This window comes from Trachypithecus francoisi, unplaced genomic scaffold, assembly GCF_009764315.1.
Source record: "Trachypithecus francoisi isolate TF-2019V2 unplaced genomic scaffold, Tfra_2.0 Lachesis_group8, whole genome shotgun sequence".
NCBI lineage: Eukaryota > Metazoa > Chordata > Mammalia > Primates > Cercopithecidae > Trachypithecus > Trachypithecus francoisi.
In genome coordinates this window covers 48,250,208-48,272,748 of record NW_022681473.1, presented here as the reverse complement: position 1 = coordinate 48,272,748, position 22,541 = coordinate 48,250,208, and the positions used below count along the sequence as shown (strand labels likewise).

Sequence of the window (22,541 nt, the reverse complement as noted above, 5' to 3'; positions counted from 1 at the left end):
AAAAACAAAACCTTTTCATGATTCTAGTAATGCTGGTAAGTCCTTTGAGTTAAAGCAAATGTAGATGTTCAAGTTACAGGATCATCAATTTTAAAAGTATATATCTGCCTAAAATGAATGTCAAAAATTAGCATGAATCTTGGGAGATTTGCCACCGATCAGACAGAGGTGTGCTACTGAACCTGGGAACAAGCACGAGTTACGAAGCCCATTACTCCCTGCCCAGGGTAGTGAGATGGGCAGACCCAGAGGAACAAACAAATCCCTTGACCGTTGTCAAGCCTTAGCTTAAGGAAGTCTCTGAGCAGCCCACTTCCCCATGGGTAAGGCCAGCCTTCCTCACCCTTTACCATTTGGGAAGAAGACCTGGCCAAAGTAAAAAGGAACCTGGCTAGTTCCCAGCTGGGGTTTTTAATTGTTCCCTGCACAACTGAGGCTAGGCTGTATTTGTATAAGTTACAAGAAAGGAAACCATAAAGCAATACACAAAAGTCACCCAAACTTGTGGGCCAATGGGATTTTACATTTCCCATCCCTCACTTGACTCAAAGGTAGGCAATATGCTGCCTGTCTCTCACTGACTCCTGAGACTCTAAATCTAACTTATTCCATTTTTCCATTTCCCCCAATTTCTTTCTTGCCAAAAGTCATGCAGGGGTTGAGGGGAGTGACTTTCACATATATACTTTCCCATGGCCAAGACAAGGCCAGGGAGAACCAAGTCTATTGTGCCTGATGTAGGTGAAGCCAGATCTCTATTTTGCAGATCTGACCAGGGAAATGGAGGGTGGAGCTAACAGTGGCAGAGATAGGTGCTGTGTGTGCACTATGCAGAGAGGTCCCAGCGTGGACAGATAGCTGCTGGAGAGAGGGGTGTAGATTTCTCCCCATTCTATCTGTAAGGTCCAGGAAGTTTGTCAGTGTGAATTGGGGGTGGAAATAAATTGGCAAACATTCCACTCAGTGCTCAAGCCCTTCATGTGCCCAACTGTCCTATGCTACCTCTCCCTGCAAACTGTCATGAGCAAATCCAAAGGTCAAGGGAGAGGACCTCTCCCTGCCTTGGGGTGAGGACTGATTCTGGGCTACACGCCTGCCCCACCCATTCCCATGATCCCTTTAGTCACACAGAAGAGGGCGGAACCATTGTTTTATGTATCTTGGTAAAGTCAGCCCTGAACAGAAGACCTGGCACAAACTCAGCAAATGCTTATTGCATTGCATGTAGGTCAAAGGGAAACACATGTAGGTCACTGTTGATGAGTTCCTGAAAAAAATAGAACTCCAGCCAAATTCTGCTCTTTAGACTATCAGATTATGTGTGCATACTTGTATACACACAGTTGCAGAACACAAGACTGCAACGATCCACAAACAAACAGACTGTGCTGTCTCCTGCAATGGGAGGGCGGTGCGGGGAGGTGGGCATGAAATTAATCCTGGTGAATCACAAACAGCTGAACTTCTCAGGCAGCATGTGGGTTTTAAACTCAGGGGAACCCAGGAGAAAAAGCAGGTGAAAGCAGTGAAGTCTTCACTCTATGTCATCATCCTTTCATCAAAGCCAAGGACGGACAAGGAGGTTGTCTGTTCTCCAAAGGGACTGACCTTTGGGGCTCATTTCCTAGGTAGAAATCATTTTCAAATGGAGATACACTCTGAGGATTCTTCCCCCCAAGCAAAACTCTTCCTCTTATTTCACTGAAGCTTTCTACAGAGAATGTCTTTTTGATACTTAAATAACAAGGCAGAAAATCTAATTGAGCAATGCCTCATTTATCCAGCACCATCAGGAAAAGAATGAGATATTTTATATAAAAATGGCATTTTGAGGAGCTAAATCTTCTAAATTATACTTTTTGATGGAAAGCTTTCTAAAAGTATGCCCTTTGCTGCCTTCGTGGAATACTGAATATACATTCAACCTTTTCTTTCTCCCTCTCAGGATATTAGTACTACCTCTTTTTCCAAGAAGTAGATTTCTCTTGTCCCTTTTTAAAGTGCTGCTTATCTGGCCCGGCACGGTGGCTCAAGCCTGTAATCCCAGCACTGTGGGAGGCCAAGGCAGGAGAATCATGAGGTCCAGAGTTCAAGACAGTCTGGCCAACATGGTGAAACCCCATCTCTACTAAAAATACAAAAATTAACCGGGTGCAGTGCCACGCGCCTGTAGTCCCAGCTACTTGGGAGGTTGAGGCAGGAGAATCTCTTGAACCCGGGAAGCAGAGGTTGTGGTGAGCTGAGGTTGCACCACTGCACTCCAACCTGGGTGACAGAGCGAGACTCCGTGTCAAAAAAAAAAAAAAGTGTTGCTTACTAGGTGTTGTGTTGTGGGTTAGGAATTCAAAGGACTATAAGCTCAACTGAGACCAGGTACTTACATATCTTCTCTCCCTTTAACTGGGGGTGGTGCTCTTCTCTCCCTTTAACTGGGGGAGGTACTTACATATCTTCTCTCCCTTTAACTGGGGGTGACTGTGGAGATGGATGCCTTTCCTCTGTATCCTCAAAGCCCAGTCAGGGCCTAGCATATTGAGGAAATTCAGGCAATGTTTGCTCAGTGAGTTCATGAACGTGTCAAAGTAATGTGAGCTGGCTCTGTCTCCTATGGACGGAAGGTCACAGGCTTTAGAGCATGGGCTTAATGAGAGCTGTTTCTACAGCTCAGAGGACCGTTTAGCTTCTGAATGTAGCTCTGCTCCAGAGAGCCGAGGCTACTAAGAAATATCCACGTGTACCGTATTACATCTAATTTTCCTTTTAAAAGTGTGTTTGTTGCAGCCATGTCCAAATACACTTAAAACATCAACTCTGGGTCCCCCAGCATCTCTGTCATCAGAAAAAGGAAAAGTCTGTGGGTGCTCATCCATTTGAAAGAGTCTCTCCATCAGAGGGGAATCAAAGGCCACCCAGGCATCTTCCCTCCCCTCCACCACATCCCAACCCACTTTCTCAGGGCTCAGGATGGTTGGACACAACACCTGCTTCCTGATCTGCATCCTCCCCTGGAACGCTGTAAGAGCTGGTCACATTGCAGTCCCTACTTCTGCATCAATCAAAGAGGGTATGAGCAGGAGGTAGCATTTTATTCTAGTCCAGCTCCAGGCTGTTATCCAAATGCCAACTCCCTGCCCCCAAAAAGTGCCACCTTAATCTCAGGGCCACTGTGGAATCTGAGGATACCCTGGCTCTTGGAAGATGACCAATAACTGCTGTTCCCTCCCAAGAAACTCATGCTTAACTCTGTCTGGGTGAGCCCTCACCGTGGAGGCAGATACATGATGATGGAAACACAACACAAGCTGGTGGCAAGCCAGGCAAGCTCCCCCACCCTTGGCAGCACAAAACATGGAGTCACAGAAAACCACAGATGAGAGGCTCAGCCTGGTGCATCAGTCAAAATGCTGAAGAGAGCTTCATTTGAAAGAAAATAAAGCAAAATGACTTGCGGGAAGCCTGGGGCGGTCAGGAGAGCAACTGGTTAAGCAAGTGATGAAGTTGGCACTGAGCCAGAAGCAATGGAATGACCCCGCTTGGAGACACGGATCAGATCATCTTACGCTTCTCCTGGGCCGACAGCCCCGTGCTGACTTCTTCAGCACTTTGTAAAGCACGTTGATCAAAGGTTCATTATTTTTAATCTGTTCCAAACAAAAAGGCAAATACAACAAAACGTAACAGGTGAGACATCAAATGACACTTGAAGCAGCCAGAATTTGGGGAACTGGCAAAGGGACAACTTTAAGGATGCTGTGTGCTGTGCAGTTCAAACAACCAGGTCTGAATCTTGGTGATGCTACTTCCATGGGACCGTGGATGCTACTCGCATGGGCCACGGGACCTTCCCAGACTGCAGCTCTCTCCTTTTTATAAAATGTTATATGCTGTCTGAAGGGACCTTTGCACAGGCTGGTTTATGTGGGAGTGCCGATTTCAGTGTTCATTTCCTTCCTGGTTCTGCTGGAGAAGGCAAGGAGGAACATCATAGAAGGGAACTTGCTTCTTCTTTTGTCCTCCCTCATCAAATTCCGTAAGATACTAGTTTAGAGTCGTGCCATGCATTCATCTCATCCCCACCCAACCTTAAGTTCCACCAGAACTGTGATGCATCTACATGATTATGTCTTACCCATGGTCCCAAATGCTTACAGCTCCTTTTTGGGAATACTGTCCTCATTATATAGAACAGCAGGAATCACTGGGGGGCTTTAAAAAATACCGATGCCTGAGTTCCACCCCAAGAGATTCCAATATAATTGGTCTGGGATGGGGCCTGGGCATTGGGATTCTTAAACACTCTTCTGGGTGATTCTAATGTGCAGCCAGGATTGAGAATCACTGCCCTAAAACAGGGGTTCTCAAACGTAAGCGTGCATCAGAATCAGCTGGAGGGCAAATACACAGATTTTCTGGGCCCCATCCCTGGAGGTTCTCATGGTGCAGATCTGGGGTTGGACCCAAGATTTTGCATTTCTAATGAATTCCCAGATATTGTTGACACTTTTGGTCTGAGGATCCCATTTTGAGAGCCACTATTTCAAAACAGTGTTTCTCGACACTGGATGTGCATTAGAAACACCTAAAGAGTTTTTTTGTTTTAATTAAAGAATAATACCTGAATATTACCAATTAAATCACAGTCTCTCAGGGGTAGGACCCAGACATTTATATTCATTTTAAAAACTCCCCAACAGTTCTCATTCACTGCCAGGGTTAGTAATTTCTTCTCCAGAACAATAGACCTCAAACCCTAGTGTGCACAAGAATCACCCCAGAGCTTGACAAAAATGCAGAATTCTGGGCAGCAGAGTGTCCAATTCGAGAGAACCCTCCAGGTCTGTGTTTTTATCAAGCTCCCAGGTGATTCTGAAGTATGTGACATCCCTAATCACAACTGTAAAAACTGTCCCAGAAGCTGATTTTGGAAACAGACCCTGAACAGAAAAGTTCTGATCTCAGGTTCAAACAGTCATGAAGAGTCCAGAGTCCAATAGCCCTGGAGCCACCGATGGTACATCCCTCACCAAAGACAAAAGCCTTTTTGGGGCTGACTGCAACCTTTTCTATCTACAAAGGCTTCACATGAGTGGCAGCAGGTACCCTCATCTTCCTGGCTGTGCTTCACAGAAGCATAAAGACAACTTAAATTGTCAACAACAGTGAACCCCACACCCCACTCCTCTGACTCAGCTAAGGTATAGGGTTCTGAAGGGCAAAACTTCAATGCCAGGAATACAATTCAACGAACACGACTTTAGGGTAGGCAAAGCGTGTGATGCATGGAAGAAAGAAGGCAGGTATGAAGTCAGTTGCTGGGTTCAAGTCCCAGCAGTGTAACTGCAGAAGTTACTTAACTTCTCTGACACCTGGGTTCCTAGTTATAGAAAAGGGATAATAATTCATATTGCTCTGATCGTGTGCAGCTCTTAGGTAGTAAAACACAGCAAGGATGCAACTTGCTTCTCTCTATCCCACCAAATATATTTCTTGGCGTAACAATCCAAGCTCAGCTCCATAAAAACATAAGGCCTTTGGGTACACAGTGGTAGAGCAGCATTTTAAGAGAGGATGTTGGGCAAGGTGATGAAGAGCTTTAGGGTGAGAGCTGCACCCAAATACTGATACCCACTAACTGCTGTGTAGGCTTGGGAAACTCATTAGCCTTTCAGAGTTATAGCTCATTAAAAGATGATACCACCACTTCCCTTACAGGGCCAATTTGGAGGTAAAATAACTTAATAGAAGTAAAATGCAGTGACTGACACACATTTCAACCCCCTATTGTTATTAAGCTTCTGTTGGAGTCGACACGCAGGGATGCCAAGTTCTGCCGTGCCATTCTGTGGCTCGGTTTCTCCCTCTTTAATCCCACATAGCTCAAATTCTATGATCCTGAAATAAAACAAACCTGAGGCCAAGCATCACTCCAGGACCAACTGTGAGTTTCCACCGTCACATACAAACAGGAACCAGAAGGCAGCTATTTCCTACTGCTCCTGCTCAGGCACATTTAGTTCTCTCTGACCCCGTGCACTAAACACTCTGGTATATCTGTGTTTTATATTCACCTGTGGTGCTGGCATGCTAGGCCTCTCCCATAGGCCCAGGTGCATTATGGATGCTCTACAGGTATGTCTGAGTGGACCGCTGGGCCCTGGGTCAGGGGTGACAAGAAATGGGCAGGCAGCTGCTGACTGGCTGTCAGGGAGGCTGAGGAACGGGGATGTGGTGCTGGGCAGGGAAGGTGGAGGCTGGGGGCTGGTGGATCTCTCTCCATAGGCATGGTGGTAACAACCCTGCCTATCCCCACAGGCTGCAGGAGGACGGGCTGGGCTGCCACATTTGGTCCACACAGCTATGCTTGAGCACTGTGAATCCTGAGGAATTACTACCATACTTAGAGCAGTCACTAAAGCTCTGTGTGACCTGACTGTCATATGAGTTAGAAAACCTCCTGGCCTTGAGAGAAAGCTCTTTGTTCTCCTCACATGCTAAAGCCAGGTCTTTTTGCTCACAGCACCCACCTTCCTTCCTAAAGCCTAGGATACAGTCAAAAGCCTGCATGACCTAGCACCACCTCCCTCTGCTGCCCTGGCCACAACCACTGTGCCCTGGCTCTCCTTGGCTCTCTGTTCCTTCCCTTTAAATCTCAACCAACCCCAGCCCCCCCGGCTCTTCAAGGCTTCAAACACATGCCACCTCCTCCCAGAAGCCTCTCCAGTGTTGTAACCTACAGAGGTTCTCACCATCTCAGCTCTGAGAACCAGGCCAAACAGATCTTTGCCTAGTCATTGTAGAGGAGTCTGTTATTTGGGGATAATTTCTTTCACCAACCCAAGACTATCTGGAAGTATCTCAAGACCAGACAGACTCAATGTTTCTTCTGCATCTGCCCATGTCATCTGCGTACACAGCAAGTGTTCAACAGACACAGAATTGCACTGGCTGATTTCTGATCAAAGGCCCTGATCTCCTTTCATTATGGGGAAACCCCCTTTCCATCTTCTTCCTTCAGACCTGACGTTCATACGCCTGCTTCTATGAGGCTGGATGAAGATCCCCGGATTAAAAATATCCCAGGCCAGGTACACTGGAGACTGTAGGGAGGCATGCCGCCCCTCGTGACAGTCACCTGAGTGTCCCATGGCCCCTCACCCACCTTTTCAGACCCACAGCTAACTAAAGGTCACATTCTTCCAGTCTATTTCATGGCTTAGGCGTAAGAAGTGCTTTTCACAGTGGGAGCTTTCAGAGAACTGTGGGAAGGGAACAATAGGGCTCTCTTCCAGGCAGAATGCCTCTTGCATTCTCTACAGGAGTTTTCTCGGCTCTCTCTGTGCTGAGAAAGCTAATTTAGAGCCTGAAGCCTTATCACCTACAGGGAGGGGCCCAGCCTTCATCTCCTAAACTGAGATGGGAGACTACCGGTGAGCCTCAAAGCCATGCGATTCCATGTGGAGCCTGCTCCCCTAGCAACAGAACCAAAGAACCCACCATACCACTTGTGGCTGAAAACCCACATTAGTGAACCAAACATACACCCCTGCCCCCACTGGAGACTCTGAAGAAGCAACTGGTTGCTTTTGGAGGGACCTTTTGGTTCTAACCAAAAGAAGGAAGAGATCAAGGTCTCGCGCCTTCATTCTGTAAGCCAGGGACCTCACACCAAAATTCACAAGAAACTGAAAAGAGGCAGAGTATGAGTCTGTAAGAAATAAAATTCTTCTGATTCAAGATGGGAGACATCTTGATTTAGAACTCAGATTGGATAAGACCTGTCTGGCCTTTGGCTTTGGGCTTGGTTCCAGTGAGGTGGCACTCTTGGAAAGGTGAGTATGCAAGGAAGGCAGGAACCCTGATGTCACTCACCTTTAGATCCAGGTACTCCAGGTCTTTCTTCAGCTGGAGGTAGGTGTCATCAGCCTTCAAATGAAGCAGAGAGGGAAAAACACAGTTACGAACACCAAGAGTTTCCATAACTGGAGGTTTCCCATGTGAATTATTTGCATTGTGCAGTTTTGGGAATAAGGAACCACAGCAGACCAACACATCAAGGGCCACAGAGGAAGCACAAATGTCTTGGTGCAGCTGAGAGCCCTCTTTCAGCAAGGCAGACCTTGCAGGTCACTGTGGGGAAAGTCAGCTTGTCCCCCACTAGCTCGGGGAAGTTTGGCAGGGAGGATCCTACCCCAGGGCTAGGGCAGCTGAGGCAGTATTGTGCTCCCAAGATAGACCTGGGAGGTCCACCTGGAGAAGCACACGCCACACCTGAGCTACAGCACATCAGTCATCATTGCTCCAAATCCATCCATCAAACTTTTGGTCTGGATCACTTCACATGCATGAAGATGAAGCTCATTGGTGTGGGTGGATGCCAAGAAGAGGCAGGGAGATGGCCTGGGTGACCCAGGAGGTCCCAATATGACCTTGGTTTCCAGAATAACCACCAGCAACTGCCGGAAATTTCCTGCAAGTTTGGTTATTTTTGCTCAGCATGGAGCCAGTGTAGCCATGTCAGGAGCTACTTGAGACAGGTGCAAGGTCAGACCCATCTGTTTGTGGCATCTCTGACAATCTATCACGTTCTTCAGTATAATTATCAGAAACAGTGAAAATAAGAAAAAGACTCTTTGATTTCCTAAAACTCATGCTTTTCCGTGTAGCAGATCACAGAAGCTAACCGTGAGGCAGAGCAGCTGTGAAAGCTCAAGAAAAATAATACAGGCACCATCTTCTCAGCAGACTAAGAGGGTCCCAGCCAAGCAAGCCAGAGCTGAGGCAGGTGGCCTTTGCTTATAGCTCTGAGGTAAGACAGTCACACAGAAAAAACACATGAAGAGTTGAGGCAGTGCTCTTATTCATGGGAATGCTTGGGGGACAACCGTCAGGAGCGCTATTGGCTTGCAAGGTCTTGTGTCCCTAAACTACTCCCTTACCCATCCATTCTTCCCAAATAGCTCAGTCCCTACACACTTGCCACAGGAGTGAGACAGAGCAGAAGGTTATTCAAGATCACTTAGATTCACAACTGATGATAGTTTTTGCACTGACATTCATTTTTCTGAATACATTTCCTAAATCTCTCATAACTCACTAAAACAGAAGAAGGAAGGAAGGTAATAGTCCTGTCACCCTCCTCATCTGTCCCCTGCCTACCTCTGTACAGCCTGGAGGACCAGCCTCATTGGCTGAACCTATTCCTGCCTGAGGACAACCCCAGGGAGGAATGCTTTTCTTTAATCTTTCTGCTCAAGATACCCGAGAGGGCAGCCCCCTAGCCAGTTCTTGAGAAGCTTGCTTGCAAAGCCCAATGTTTTTGCAACAGTTTAGAACATTGTGTCATGCAGGTCTTGGATTTTGGCTGCAGCCTGCATGCTTCTAGCTGAGGGATCCTGAGCAAGTCACTTCCCCTTCTGGTTCCACTTGCCTTGTGTGTGGTCCTGACTCCCCTCCTACCTAACTTCTTCCAGCTTACTGTGAGGCTTAGCAGGATATGAGATGAGAAGATGCTCTGTGAGGCAGCAGGACACCGTCCAGATAAGAGAGGGCACCCTGCATCTCCCTCCAGGCTGATGCATACGTGCCTTTCCACATCCCAAGGAGTGGCCATGGGGGCAACAAGGCTGTCAGCCAGCACAGCCCTTTGAACGTGACCACACACCAGCCTGGCAGTCACTACTTACAGCCAGAGAAGCGACAGTTTAGGACCCCTACACCACATGCAGCCCCCCTCCCCAGTGCCAGAAGGGTAGGCTCGGCCTCCATCACCACAGAGTGTCTGGCAGTAGCATCCAGAAGCAAACAGGCAGCGAACAAGGGAGAGGCAGACAGCAGAGACAGACCAGAGCATGGGCACGAGCGAACACGAGCCAGCATGTCACTCCCTGCCCCCGGCCCTGAGAGGAGCCCACCAGTGCTGACCTGGCAGGTGGGAAAGGTCAGCTGGTGCTGCAGTAACTGGCCGATGGCGAAATTTCGCACACTGGCTAACTTGGCCTGGTGCCGCCTTAACCGGGTGAGAAGCAACGAGAGCTCCTCCAGCTGCAGGTGTGTAGACACAGCACAAGGAAGTTAGCACCACAGGAGCATGCGGCTAGAATTATGCTCTTTACCCTGGTGTCAGTGCCAGGACAGCACTGATGTGACACCATTAAGCAATTACTGCTTTAATTCTGTCATTAGGACAAATAAAAGCACTGGCAGTAAAAGGGCTTCAGGAAGTTGTTTTTTCAGGAAAGCAACAACCAACAGTGCAACCTCACCCAGACCCAAGCTTTTTTTTTTTCTTCTGCTTTGAGACAGTCTTGCTCTGTCACCCAGGCTGGAGTGCAGCAGCGTGAGCATGATCTTGGCTCACTGCAAACTCCACCTCCTGAGTTGTCATATCTCAGCCTTCCGAATACCTGGGATCACAGGAGTGTACCAACACACCCAGCTAATTTTTGTATTTTTAGTAGAGACGGGGTTTCGCCATGTTTGCTAGGCTGGTCTTGAACTCCTGGCCTCAAGTGATCCACCCACCTCGGTCTCCCAAAGTGCTAGGATTACAGGTATGAACCACCATGCCTGGTCTCAGACTCAAGCTTTGAAGATAGAGTTAACTAATTAACTAATCAAAGATCAGGGAAGAAAGGAGAGGCACTACCTGCGGAAAAAGGTGAGTAGCTGGAAAACATTTATGGCAAAATTCAACTTGAAAGAGGAAATAAGCCTAACATTCCCCTACATTCCCCCACAAGCTCTTCCCCTTCATTGGGGACCCAGTGACAGCCAGGTGACCCTAAGCAAGTTATTCAACTTCTCTGAGTCTCAGTTTCCTCATCTCTAAAATGGGAGTTGATAGCTGCCCTCTGGACTGCATTGTACTGACTCAGAGGAAGGAAAACGTTGATGAGATAAGGCATTGCAGGCTGTGTCTTGTCATTCACCTTACCGATTTTCCATGTAAACTGGGAGCACTGACGGTGTGGGTCATGTAACCCATGGAGGGCATGGAGCGTCGGTCCACGTGAGACGAGTTCTGCAAGTGGGAAGACAAGAAAGTCACACTGGAGCCCAAACCTCTGCCACTCACTCCCAGGGCAGCCTGCCCCATGCCACGTCCCCTCTGAGCCCCAGACTCCTCATCTATGAAATGAGCACACGTATCTTACTCTTAGGGTTAGAATCCTAAACGGTGAAAGCCCTTGGAAAGTGAAAACTTAAGCTGGGTTGTTATAAATAGTTTAACTGACTGGACACACGTCTTTTTCTGCCTTTCAGGCTGCAAGGAAGCTGACTTGTAGTTGTGTGACCCCCTGCAAGTTACTTTGTCTCTCCGTGCCTCAGAGTTCTCATCTTTGAAATGGGCATAAACATAGCACCTACCTCACAGGGTTGTGGTGAGAATTTAAAGCGAAGCCTTTGGGAACTGTGCCTGGCATCTATTATTAAAATGTACTGCCTAAGTATTAGCTATCATTATTATCCCAAATTACTCAAATTTGTGTTCAAACCAGGCAAGACTCCTGGCACCCTCACGCTGACCCAGCAGCCTGGCAGAGCTTCCCGAGCCTCACCTTGACAGCGTGGCCCCGTGCCTTCCTTGGAGAATCCCCCAGTGAGATGTCCACACTCCTCCTCTGGTCCGGTGGCTTCACTGTGACTCGCTCTGCTGGCGTGTGTGGCCGCCGGGGTGGGAAGACCCTTGGGGGTCCCGGGGGAGGGATGTCCGAGGGAGATGGAGGCACAGAGATGGAGCGGGGCACCTCTAGCATGCTCCTGCTCCGGCCCTGGTCGGTGAACTCTGGGGAGCCGAGGCAGATAGGTGCCGTGGGGCTGCCGTGCCGGAACTGCTGGCGCTGCTGCCACTCGTAGAGCTGCCACACGGTGCCATCCCGGTGCGCCCGGCGCTCTTCACTCGACATCTTCAGGTGGCTGGCTCGGTCCTGTGCGTACTTGTAGTCACTTGGCAGGTTTCGGGGAGGTGGCGAGGAGCCCCCCGAGGGGTGTCGGGTGCTCCTGGGAAGAGTCTGGTAGTTTTCTGGGAAGGACAGGGATTGGCCAGGACCCTGGCGAGGAAGCGTCTGCTCCAAGGGAAGACTGAGGAGAAAGGGTAAGAACACATCAGGCAACCAAGTGAGGGTTCTGCCAGGCTTTGGGGAATAAATCTAAGTAAACCCACAAAGCTGGGCATGTGGGAGAGTCCTGTGAGAACCCCAAAAGAATGATCAAGGCTGACATCCAGGACTTCAGTCACTTCCCCTTTTTGCAGACAACTCCAAAACCATTTTTCTCTGTCAACTTCTTCTGCCAGGACAACTTGGCTACCCCATGACCATCAATTGGAGTGCAATGTGATTAAACCTGGCTTTTCCTTCTCTTTCCACTGCCAGCAGTCAGCTCTTTCCATGGCTGTGCATATTTATAGAAAAGGCCTCACAATTCTCCAGGTTACCAAGATTTTCTCTCTGCCTGGTATCCTTAGCACTAAGTTCTGGAGGTTCATAAAGGAAGTGGCTGGCATCAGTTCTCTTTTTTTTGGACTCTTCTAGACCAGGCACTGATTATCTCCCTCCAGACAACTTTGAGATGCTCCTAACTGGTTTCCACTTTGTCCACAGTCAAGTGCTCTGATCAAATCAGTTCCCTATTCCAAAAATTTCCATGGCTCCTTGTCACTTGTGAAATAAAGTCTAAACTCCTCAGCCTGGTACTCACAGCTCGCTAGCAGCTGACCTCAACCCACCTTGCAGGCCTGCTGTTCTCTCACTGCTCTTCCTACCAGGGTCATGCCAAATGCCTAGGGCCCAAAACTGAAGGAAGTACTCCATCTCAGGGTCACCCCTGCACGTGCTGGTGCCTGACAGTCAGCCCCACCCTAGTCCTGGCCCAGCCTCCTCCACACCTGAGCAACATCTTGCAGTGGAAAAAGGAAAGGTAGGAGTCTAACCTGGGTTTGAAGCCGAGCTTTACACTTGCTGGCTTTGTGACCCTAGGCAGCTTACCTGACTGCTCTGAACTTCCATTTCCTTACTTGTAACATGAGGACAGCATTACCTGCCTCATAAGGCTCTTCTGAGGAATCAATGAGACAGGCTAGGAAATGTGATCTCCATGTCTGATACACTGAAGGTCCTTCACTAATGTGTGTACCCTTCCTGTCCCTCCTTACTCTTATAACACTGTTCTTCCCTCCCCCTACCTGGATGGTCTCCCCTTGCTCTATTTACCCAAGTCTTACTCATTCTCCAGGATGCTGGCCCATGCCTTCCCCACGTGGACCTTCTGCAGTGCCACAGCCCTCAGTGATCCAGCTTTGTTTGACCTAGTTATCACACTGCCTGTAACTTTTCCAAGGTCCTATATTGATGTGATCTTTTCATACTTGCAAGACATGTTTTCCCAGGCCAAGGTGAAAATTCTTGAAAGACAGGAACTGTGTTTCAGACCACGGTATTGTCCACAGTCTAAGAAAGTCCTATGCGTAATTAGTCCTTCAATAAACACTCCAGCACACAAAGCTGGATATGATTTCAAAAACTACCACCAACTAGCTATCTTATTTTCTTTGAGACAGATTCTTGCTCCTTTGCCCAGGCTGGAGTACAGTGGTGCAATCTCTGCTCACTGCAACCTCCACGTCCCGGGTTCAAGGGATTCTCCTGCCTCAGCCTCCTGAATAGCTGGGACTACAGGTGTGCACCACCATGCCTGGCTAATATTTGTATTCTTAGTAGAAGCGGGGTTTCACCATGTTGGCCAGGCTGGTCTTGAACTCCTGACCTCAAGAGATCTGCCTGCCTCAGCCTACCAAAGTGCTGGGATTACAGTCATGAGCTACCGTGCCCAGCCTCCACTTTATTTTCTGAGAAGGAAAAAAATTAAGCAAGGGACAAAGTATGGAATTTTACTAAGCCTGAGAGGCAGCATGCTGTTGTAAAAAGAAAACAAGTTTTACAGTCAGACAGGCTTGAGGTCAATTCTGACTCCTCTTCACCTATCAATTTTATCTAACATTTATTTGGTGCTGACATTGTGCCAGACATTGTTCCAAGCCAACACTACTCAAAGTGTGGCCTGTGTGCCACCAGCATCAGCACCACCTGGGGACTTGTTAAAAATGCAGGTTAATGAAATAAGCCAGGCATGGAAAGACAAATACCGTGTATGACCTCACTTATATGTGGGATCTAAAAAGGTCAAACTCATAGAAGAACAGAGTAGAGAGGTGGTCACCAGAGGTTTGGGAGGGATGAGAGAGATGGAAGAAGAGCTGTTGGTCCAAGGGTGCAACGTGTCAGTTAGGAGGAATAAGTTCTGGTGACCTACTGCACAGGCATAGTGACAATGGTTAATAATAATATATATTTCAAAATGACTAAAAATAGATTTTAAATGTTCTTATCACCAAAAAGAATAAGCAGGTAAGGTGATGAATATGTCAATTGGTTTGATGTAATCATTTCATAATGTATACATATATTAAAACATCACATCTATCCCATACATATAATTATTATTTGTCAATTAAAAATAAGATATACTTTTTAAATGCTTGTTATCAGCCCCACCTCAGACCTACCTAATCAGGGGATGGCGCCCGGGCATCAGTGTCTTGACAAGCCCTCCAGGAGATTCTAGTGCTCTGTAAAGTTTGAGAAACTGTTCTAATTGTTTTAAAACTCAACTCATTTAATCACTTTAGCTATATGACCTCAGGCAAGTATCATCCAAGCCCTGTAAGTCTCACTTTCCTTATTACAAAATGGGGATAGTAAGAACCACTGTGAAAATTGCTGTGAGGATTTGAAATACTTGTCATTCAAATAAAGCTATCTTTGCCATTGCAGGAGATAACTTTAAGATCTCTTCAACCTACTTGTCACGCCTGCCAAGTGAGTCAGCCTGTCACTAGGTGGCAGGGTTTGCTATTGATTTCCCAAAGTTAGACATGAATGTGCCTCTGAGACGGGGCAGTCCTGAATCCTTAAAACAGAGGTGGTAGTGGTGGCGGAAACCAGGCTGGAGGCTTCCTCTGGGGAGTTCAGGACTTGACTAACCATTGTTCATTCTGCCAGAAGCAAAATGCAAACTATGCGAAGCATTTCAGAGCTGTGCTCCCACCCATATGCCCTTCCCGGCTGGCTGTGCAGCTCACTCCCTTGCCTGCCTACAGTGCCTGGAAGGTCAGAGTCCACCCTCACCTTCCCACTGCCCCACTAGCAGCACCCCAAATCCCTGAGCTCATCCTCTAAGCTGTATTCTCCATTTACACATAGTCTGCCATTTCGGAGTGACCCCAAGGTACCAGTACAATGGTGAACCCCGGCTCCAGGGGCCAAAACAAGGTAACTGACTATGGAGGAGGAACACAGGAGGAGGTGGTACTGTGGTTGAGGTATAGACCCCATGGGAGCAAGTGGGAGCTTCCAGAGTAGCTTTGCCCCTAACAGCAGATCCATTTGCTGGCCCCCCAACCTCCGGTCTTACCCAAAAACTGGGCTCAAGGTCTCCTCACACCATGCTCTGTGGCCATAGGGCCTCCCTGTCACTGAGCAGGCACTAAACAAGATACTCTGATACAGCCACTACAGAAATGGTCATGTGGAAATGCAGTATCATTTTTTACGACCAATTATTATACTTTACTCAGCAGATGTTCCTCACCCTAACTTCCAATCACACAGGACTCCCACTTTCTACTCTGTTCTTTACTGTAGTGTTTGAATCTCCTGATCCTAACTCTATTCCCCACCCCAACCTTTCTGTTTTACAAGTATGCATTACTTTAAACACTAGGAGGTCAGGGTGGGAAAATGAAAGTCTAAAATTTCAAAACAAGCTCTTAAAATACAGTAAGATTCTAGGAGTATGTCAGTCTGTCTCCCACAAACCATATTCTAAAAAAGTTTAATGATGTGAAATATGTATCTCCCATTAGAAATAATTCCCCGTTGGTTTAAAGCCAAAAATACAGGATCATATTGCAGTTTAAATAACCCTCCTCCCAATGTCTTAATGTGCTCAGTCTAATGAGATTAGCAGTCTTGATGATATGCAAAGCAGAGATATCTATCTGGTGTATTTTCAAATGGAAAATGGAGGAGGCTCCTTTATTCAGCAGCCAGATCTATTTATGACTTACTGTAAGAGACTACAAATATATCTTTAAAAAAAAAAACCTGGGACTATAAGAGGCAGGCCTTTTAAAATACAAGAGAATGATCAGAGATGGAGACACTTTGCTCACTTAAAGATTGACAGCATTTTCTGTTCTATCTTCTGCCTTCAGTTCTTCACTTTTATTCACTTTCTAGCCCATTGAGATCTGCTTCCCCTACTAGAATGAAATTCCTCTCACTGTGTGCTCAGTGACCTCCAAAGCCAATGAGCTGTTCTCCTCTACAGACGTGATGTCTTTCTGCCCCTTAGATAAGAATGGCTCAAATCCCCATCTTGTATCCCAGGGAAAGTCCTATGCCCTCCCCACCCACCTCTTACTTCCCTGTAAACTTCTCATTCTTTAGGTCTCTGATGCACACCCCACTCCCAACTCTCAAATTCAGGCCATTGTGTGTAGTAGAATAACATGGTTTACAGGCTACTGGAGCAGTTATGTAGAGACATTTCATAACTGACAACTTGTCACTGCATATCAGTCACCTAGCTTTTGACAGTTTTTTCTGTGCCCCTGCCACGAAGGGTTTCTCACTGGCCATGCCATCTTACTGATTTCAACCCCTCCTTTCACTCTGCCTCCTGAGCTAACTTTGACACTGTAGCTCTATTAAGGATGGCAATTCAGGTTTGCCCATCTAAGCCCCTCAAGCAGCTCAGTGGAAAAAGGGTTTCTGGTACTGAGCAAAAGACTCGCGAGGTTCTGGACTTTCCTTCAGGGGTGCTCAGCCTCCTTGAAAGGTACCACATCTCAAGTATCTGCTTTTGGTAGGAAAAAAAAAAAAGGAAGGAAGGCACCACATCCAGGTGGAAGTCCTTACCTGCAGCACCGTGCACTACTGCCTGGACTCCTTCCAACTGAAACTCTCCCCCACAGAACCTCCAGTTTTCCTCCCCCATCTTCTCCTCATCTCCTTTAGGTGACTTAGTTTTTGCCTGACCCTTAGGCTGGGGGTCCTCAGTGTTCTGTTGTTGGCCCTCTGCGACTGTGCTCTCTCAGTTGAGGATTCTTAGTCCTGGCTGGCCCATTAGATCACTGCGGGAGGAGGGACAGGGGAAAATGTGCTTCCTAAAAACCTTATGTCCAGGTTGCAACCCAGACCAATGGAGTCAGATTTCTGTGCAAGGGACTAAGGGCTCACCAAATGTTGAAACTCTCTAGGTGATTCCAATGTGCAGCCTAGCAACAGTTTCTTGACTGTGGACATGCATTAGAATCACCTAGGGAGTTGTATGTATGTTTTATTTATTTATTTATTTATTTATTGGAGACAGGTTTTTCCTCTATCACCCAGGCTGGAGTGCAGTGGTACAGTCATAACTCATTGCAGCCTTGAACTCGTGGGCTCAAGTGATCATCCCACCTTAGCCCCCCAAGAAGCTAGGACCACAGGTGCATGCCACCACATCCAGGTAACTTAAAAAATAATTTTTTTTTTTTGGTAGAGATGGTGTCTTGCTATGTTGCCCAGGTTGGTTTCAAACTTCTGGACTCAAGCAATCCTACCACCTCGACCTCCCAAAGTGCTGGGATTATAGGCATCAACCAGCACACCTGGCCAACCTAAGGAGCTTTGAAAACATACTGATGGCTTGACCTCACCCCAGACCAACTATATCAAAATCTCTGGGGTTGGGCCTCAAATGATCAAATCATGCAGACAGGATTAAGAAACATGGCTCTAAGCATTCCACATTGGTTAAACTCAACTACTGCCAGGGCATTAGTTACCATCTCTAAGGCAATGACTCTAGAATCCCACTATAGCCTGTACCCACAATCCCTATAGCTTCCTGGTCATTTCTACCTGGACACTCCAAAAGGACCACATTCCTCATCAAGCTCATGTCTCTTACCTATGCTTATACCTGCTGCACAGCACCATATCTACCTATTAACCAAGCCAAATCTGAATGCTAACTCCACTCCACCCATGTCCAGAACTCCAACTCCCTACTTACATGTCCAAAATGGAAATCCTGATTTCCCCCAACTTGTTCCTTCCTTACCCTTCCCCATCTCAGTAACCACCCAGTTGCTCAAGTCAAAATTCTCTAGATCTGTTTATTGTAGCATTACTCACAATAGCCAAGATTTGGAAGCAACCTAAGTGTCCATCAACAGATGAATGGATAAGCAAAATGTGGTACTTATACTCAATGGAGTACTGTTCAGCCATAAAAAAGAATGAAATCCTGTCATTTGCAAAAACATAGATGGAACTCGGAGACATTATGTTAAGTGAAATAAGCCAGGCACAGAAAGACAAACTTTGCATGTTCTCACTCATTTGTGGGAGCTAAAAATTAAAACAATTGAACTCATGGAGATAGAGAGTAGAATGATGGTTACCAGAGGCTGGGAAGGGTAGTGGGCAGGGGGGAGTAGGGATGCTTAATGGGTACAAAAATATAGTTAGATAGAATCAGTAAGAGCTAGTATTTGATAGCATAACAGGATGATTATAGTCAACAACAATTTATTGTACATTTAAAAATAATTAAAAAGGGGTCAGGTGCAGTGGATCATGCCTATAATCTCAGTACTTTGGGAGGCCAAGATGGGAGGATTGCTTGAAGCCAGAAGTTCGAATCCAGCCTGGTCAACGTAGCAGGATTACATCTTTATTTTAATTTAAAAAATAAAAAATAACTAAAAGGGTACAATTGAAATGTTTATAACACAAATAAATGATAAATGCCCGAGGTGATGGACACCCCAGTTACCCTGTTTTGATTATTACATATTGCATGCCTATATCAAAAGATTTCATATACTCATAAATACAAGCACCTACTATGTATACACAAAAATTAAACAAAGTTTTTAAAATTCTAGACATCATCCTTGTTTCCCTCAACCTGCATTCGAATTCACTTATAACCTTTGCTGTTTCAACCTCCAAAATGTATCTCAAATTGGTTTATTCGTCCTATTTCCATTGTCACCCTCATGGACTACTGCAATAGCCTCCTTCCTAGGCTCTTACCTTCTTTGTGAAATATTCATCAGATCACATCACTTACCTGCTTAAAACCTTCCAGTGGTTCCCTATTGCTTTTTCAAATAAATTTCAAATGGCTTACTTTGGAGAATGAGGACCTACATTACATTACCCCTGCCAACTTTCCAACCTCACTCATCAGTTAAGGTCATCTTACAACCACCTACCAGGGGGCTACTTAGGCCAGCACCAAGAAGAGCAGCTTCCCTTCCCTGTGTCCTCAGACAGTAGCTTTCTGTTTTATTAATAAGATACAAAATGTGAACAAACAGGATTGACACCTGGTCATTCCCAGTTGGGAATGGGAAGGTGTCTTAGCTATAGCACAATAGGCCTTCTCTTCTAGTCTGCTCCACAACAATGTCTATCAGTTACTTAGGAAGGCTCCATTGTGATTTTTCCACCATCCACTCTCACAACTGCCCAGCTGGACCAGATTAAAGAGGCTACAGCAACCTACATATGCACAACACACCCACATACTTGAAAACAGGACTAGGCTATTCCCCTAGGAGCACTGACCACCTCCAGAGTCCACAGGTAGAAAGTCTGGGCCTGGCCAACAGGGAGAATGAAGTGTGACCTTTCAGAGCATGTTATCAGGCCTGTGGCAGACTTGGTCTGGATGCTGGCACATCCACTGCAATCCCTGGGGAGCTCTCTGAATGCACATTGGCTTTGCTATCTCCTCTCTTGTCAGTGATTTGTTTAGAAGCCTGAAAATAGTGAACAGAATCTGTCACGTCTTTCATAATGAAGACAAAGCACAGTGGCTTCTGGGGACAACAGGGAAGCTAGTGACCCTGAATTCTTCACATTCAGAAATGTGTCCTAATTAATCTGAAATTATAATAAAATACAGACAGTGCTTGGCAAATAGCAAGATATGCATGTCTTCAAAATAATTAAAATCTTCTTGAAGGAATGGATCTGATAAAGCCCAATGTCAACAGTGCCTACGCACTTCTGTATGTGCCTGGAATTAAAAATGAATCTCTATTTACTCTAGTTTCTATACACATTTCTTGGATGTAGAGAAGTAGCAGCAAAAGAGGAGAAGATCGGTTATCATTTACATGCTGAATGTCTCAAGGCATTCTCTGAGGAGTAGAAAAGACTCTGGTGTTATTATGTGGGGGCCTTGGAGGCTCATAGACCCAGGACTGAACTCTGGCCTTACCACCTGTGTGCTGTGGGCAGGTTCCCTGACTTCTCCAAGCCTCAGTTTCTGTCAAGAAATATCACCCTTTCTTGCAGGGTTGTTACAGGGATTTACATAGGTAATGGCGGTAAAGAGTTTAAGGCTGTCCTTACGCAGCAAGTGCTCGCTAAATGACAGCTATTGCCACTACATTATCGCACTCGTTATAAGCAGTGATCCTGAGTCTATTACTCACCTCCTGCTGTCCCCCTTCTGGGCCCTTGCCCAGTGCTCCACCTGGGCCAGATTGCTCTTCCTTTGGCTGTGTTTTTCAGGGTTGGTCCTGGGAGGAAAGGCCCGCTGGTACCCGCCAGTCCCATTCTGTTCTCCTGGGCCATATGAGGCAGGCAGCATTCCATTCTTCTCTGCCCGTTGGGGCTGTGCCTGCTGGCCTCTTGGGCCACTGGGTAAATCCATAAACAAGGCATCCTCCTCGGCCGGCGAGTACGGAGACCTGGCCTTGCTCCGGTCCCGCTTGCCCTCCAGCGGGTCCCTCTGGGAACGGTACTGCTCTCCCTCCTGCTCCTGCCTCTCGAAGTTGACAATGTCATCATGGCCATGATGAGAACAATCTCTCGTATGTCCAGGTCCCACCCGGCCACATTCGTGACAGGACTCTGTGTGGTTGGCCTGGGGGACAGCCTGCCGCTCCACCTTCTCCATGTCCCTGCAATGACAGCAGCACATTCAGTTTGCTCCACAGCCAAGACTCCACAATGAAATGCACTGTACACTCAATCACCTGCAGGCCTTTGCACAGGCTATTCCCTCTGCCCAGAACACCTTTCATGCTCATGTCCTCACTCTGCCTGCCTAACTTCTGCTCCTTTGGGGATCTGGCTTAAACAACACCTCCTCCAGAAAGCTGCCCTAACATACACTTCCAATTTAGAATAGGATCTTATGCTGACCCCACTGTCACACTAATCGCACTGGACCATAACTGTGTTTATTCATCTAGCTCCCAAATAAACTATGAGTTCCTTTTGGCCAGAGGCCCATCTGGCTGATCATCATATGCCCAGAACTTCTACACAATGACTGGTATAAAATAGGCACTCCATAACTACTACTGCAAGAGAGAATGAATAAATTATACATGTGACATTCACATGAAGACCACTCCTGTGCTTCCGTTCTACTCTGTGCTACTGATCTTGCCTTTTCCTTTTGCGATTTGTCCGTTTGTCTGTCTGGGGCTTAAATGGAAGGCTCCTGAGCTCAGGATCCCTCCCACTGGTGTCTAGCACAGCCCAAAGTACAAATGATAGCATAATTAACACTCTTCAAAGATGGTGAATAGAGAATGGGCACAGCAACCTCTTTATGTGAACAGCAACCTGTTTCTATCTTATCAGGGAACAGTTCAAACAGAAATAACTCTCATGTCTATCTACAACAATTCTGTGAAGTATTATTAGTCAGATTTTAACAATAAGGAAACTGAGGCACAGAGAAGATCGATTGTTTGCCCAAGATCAAACAGCTGAAACAGAGTGGAGCCTGGGCTTAAACCAGGTAGACTCCAGAGCCCATGTGTAGTAGGCTTTGCTCTACTGCCTCTCCACATGTGTCTGTGCAAACCTGGAAGCTATAAAAGAGAATGGGGTGGGGTGACAGGTCAGGGTTGAACTGAGGCTACAGGAGGAGCTTTGGAACATGGTGGAGGGCTCCTCTTTCATGGTCCATCTCCCCCGGTAAGCTGCCCTTCTCTCTGCCTCCTTGGGGCAGGGTCCTAGTTGTCTGCATCCTGACCACCTGGCACCAGGGATACAATAGTGGCTCCACAAGCTTTGCAGAATTTAGATTAGGGAGGCAAGAGAACTTGTTCCAGCTCAGCTCAGATGGACTAGAAAAATTATCAAAGACCTTTACTTAGATGGGGCAGCTGGTTTAGCCATACTCCTTGGTTAAAAAAAAAAAAAAAAGGTCCTGGCCTTAAGATCCACCACTCAAAATGGGGCCAAGCCAGAGGCATTTTCTTCTCCACATGAGAGTACATAATAGAAATGCTACTGCATTTACATCTCGGTGGCCACACCCCAGGTGTCTTTGCAACAACTTCAGAACCTCAGCTACCAATAATCAACACAGATTCAGGACAGAATCAACTCACCCTGAGAGCTAGTTAGAATGTCAATATAATGTGAAAATACAACCCTCCACATGGGGTCTGC

At 46.8% G+C, this 22,541-nt stretch overlaps 1 protein-coding gene across 16 annotated transcripts in view; it reads right to left on the bottom strand.

The window, feature by feature from the left end:
- PLEKHA7 (pleckstrin homology domain containing A7) overlaps positions 1-22,541 on the bottom strand; it is a 235,342-nt gene that overhangs the window by 25,883 nt on the left and 186,918 nt on the right. For 11 of the 16 annotated variants that reach the window (XM_033204225.1, XM_033204215.1, XM_033204219.1 and 8 more), the window contains 5 exons: positions 20,561-21,031; positions 11,559-12,081; positions 10,934-11,020; positions 7,870-7,923; positions 3,561-3,641 (listed from right to left, as the gene is read on the bottom strand). In XM_033204225.1, the coding sequence (XP_033060116.1) occupies positions 3,561-3,641; positions 7,870-7,923; positions 10,934-11,020; positions 11,559-12,081; positions 20,561-21,031 (1,216 nt within the window). The remainder of the gene's footprint in view (positions 1-3,560; positions 3,642-7,869; positions 7,924-10,933; positions 11,021-11,558; positions 12,082-20,560; positions 21,032-22,541) is intronic. The other 5 variants (XM_033204218.1, XM_033204216.1, XM_033204217.1 and 2 more) reach the window with 2 other exon arrangements.